The 1,698-nt window shown below is 33.3% G+C and overlaps 1 protein-coding gene across 1 annotated transcript in view; it reads left to right on the top strand.

Annotated features, from left to right (window-relative positions):
- Positions 1-564, top strand: part of SPACA1 (sperm acrosome associated 1) — a 25,130-nt gene extending 24,566 nt beyond the window's left edge. Inside the window, exon 7 of the mRNA XM_007950959.1 lies at positions 408-564. Coding sequence (XP_007949150.1) covers positions 408-564 — 157 coding nt within the window. The remainder of the gene's footprint in view (positions 1-407) is intronic.
- Positions 565-1,698: the final 1,134 nt, after the last annotated feature.

Below are 1,698 nucleotides of genomic sequence, written 5' to 3'. Positions count from 1 at the left end.
AGAAGGGGAATGCCCTCAACAAGATGGATAGGCACAGTAGCTGCAGCGATGGGCTCAGGTATCGTGATGCTGGGGCAGGACCGGGCAGTGTTTCGTTCTGCTGTGCATAGGGTCGCTATGAATTGGAGACACCTTGATGGCACCTAACAACAACAAAGTGTAGTTCTCATAATTCTGACACTTGGTTATTTTAGCTTATTAATCCTTTTATAGAACAGTATGTACAGTTTCTACATAAATATTACACCCTGAAAGTCTGAAGGTGCATCTACTATTGCAATGCAGTTGAGGTAAAACAAATAAAAAATTTATCATGAAAAGAAAGGCACCTCTCTGTGTAGAAAACATAAGTATCAATCTGTTTGGTTTTATTTTTAACTTCACATGGTGATTTTTTTTTCTTCCAGGACAGCAATAAAGGCCTTATGGGAAGCAAAATCCTCAACAACTGAGCTGCAGTCTGAGTTGAGTTCTATGAAGTACAAAGATTCAACTTCTCTAGACCAATCACCAACAGAAATACCTGGACATGAAGAAGATAATTTAAGTGAATGGAATGAATGATCTATGACAAAACAAAGGAGATTCATTATTATAAAAATCTGCATATAAGATTCTTTATTATAAAAATAAATATATACTTAACTACTTTCATATTTTTATGAGTGACTTACCATAGTCTGAGGATGCAGTGATGGGATGAGACTGTTTCAATAAGTGTATCTTTTTAGTGGAATTATCAAAGTTACTTTAAAATGGTTCTTAATATTTACCATTTTAGATAATGGGGACATTCATATAGAGGTACACAAAAAGAAGCTTTTAAACACATTTGATGTCATTTCTAAGGTGATTTGCCTGTTCTGCACTAAATAAGAATATTAGAATATAGTAGATTCCTTATATGTTAGATTTTCTCCCCACTGGAAACACTAGATTGAACTTGGTAAAGCAAATCACACTTTACCACCCATACAAGGCATGTGACATAGTTTGTTAGATATGAAATAATAATAATAGTAATGATAACTAACATTTAATCAGCAATTATTTTGTGCCAAGCATTGCTCAAAGCATTTTGCATTTATTAGGTAATTTCATTCTGATTGCATATAGGAAATAAGTAAGGAAGAATTTAAGAATAACTTGATACCAACTGAGGAATTTTTATGAGTTTAATAGTCCTGTATTTCTCACAGGAACAATGAATTAAAGATTTTGAATGACCATTGATAAGTACCTTTATTGTGCTTGGTATGCAGGTGATAGACTTTTGTCTTAGAACCAAGGTACTTATTTCTTATCATTACTGATTTTTTGAGCTGAGTCATTATGTGACACAGGCATAGCCAACTATCAAGAAAGACACTAAAGCGTTAGACAATTAGATTCAGCAGACTTTATCAGGAGTTAATATTTCAGAGGCTATGATAATAGCACAGTTAATTGTTTTATCTCGATGAATTATGTCGCTGACTTTATTGCTCTTACTATGGGAATTTATCTGATTAAGTATTTTCACACCTCTGAAGAAGACATTGTAAATGGGTATTTATGGTACAGCTTACTGTTGTAGTCTAGAAATAGACTGTGTTATGGAGTTATCCATGTTTTATGTTATACAGCATTTTTATTTGAAGAAAGCATTGAAGAACTGGCTGGAAAATGATTTTTGCTATTAGTTGTGGGAATTCTACT

This window comes from Orycteropus afer, unplaced genomic scaffold (assembly GCF_000298275.1).
Source record: "Orycteropus afer afer isolate SDZICR_OR568_19922 unplaced genomic scaffold, OryAfe1.0 scaffold00011, whole genome shotgun sequence".
NCBI classification, from domain to species: domain Eukaryota; kingdom Metazoa; phylum Chordata; class Mammalia; order Tubulidentata; family Orycteropodidae; genus Orycteropus; species Orycteropus afer.
This window is presented reverse-complemented; position numbering and strand designations above follow the sequence as displayed.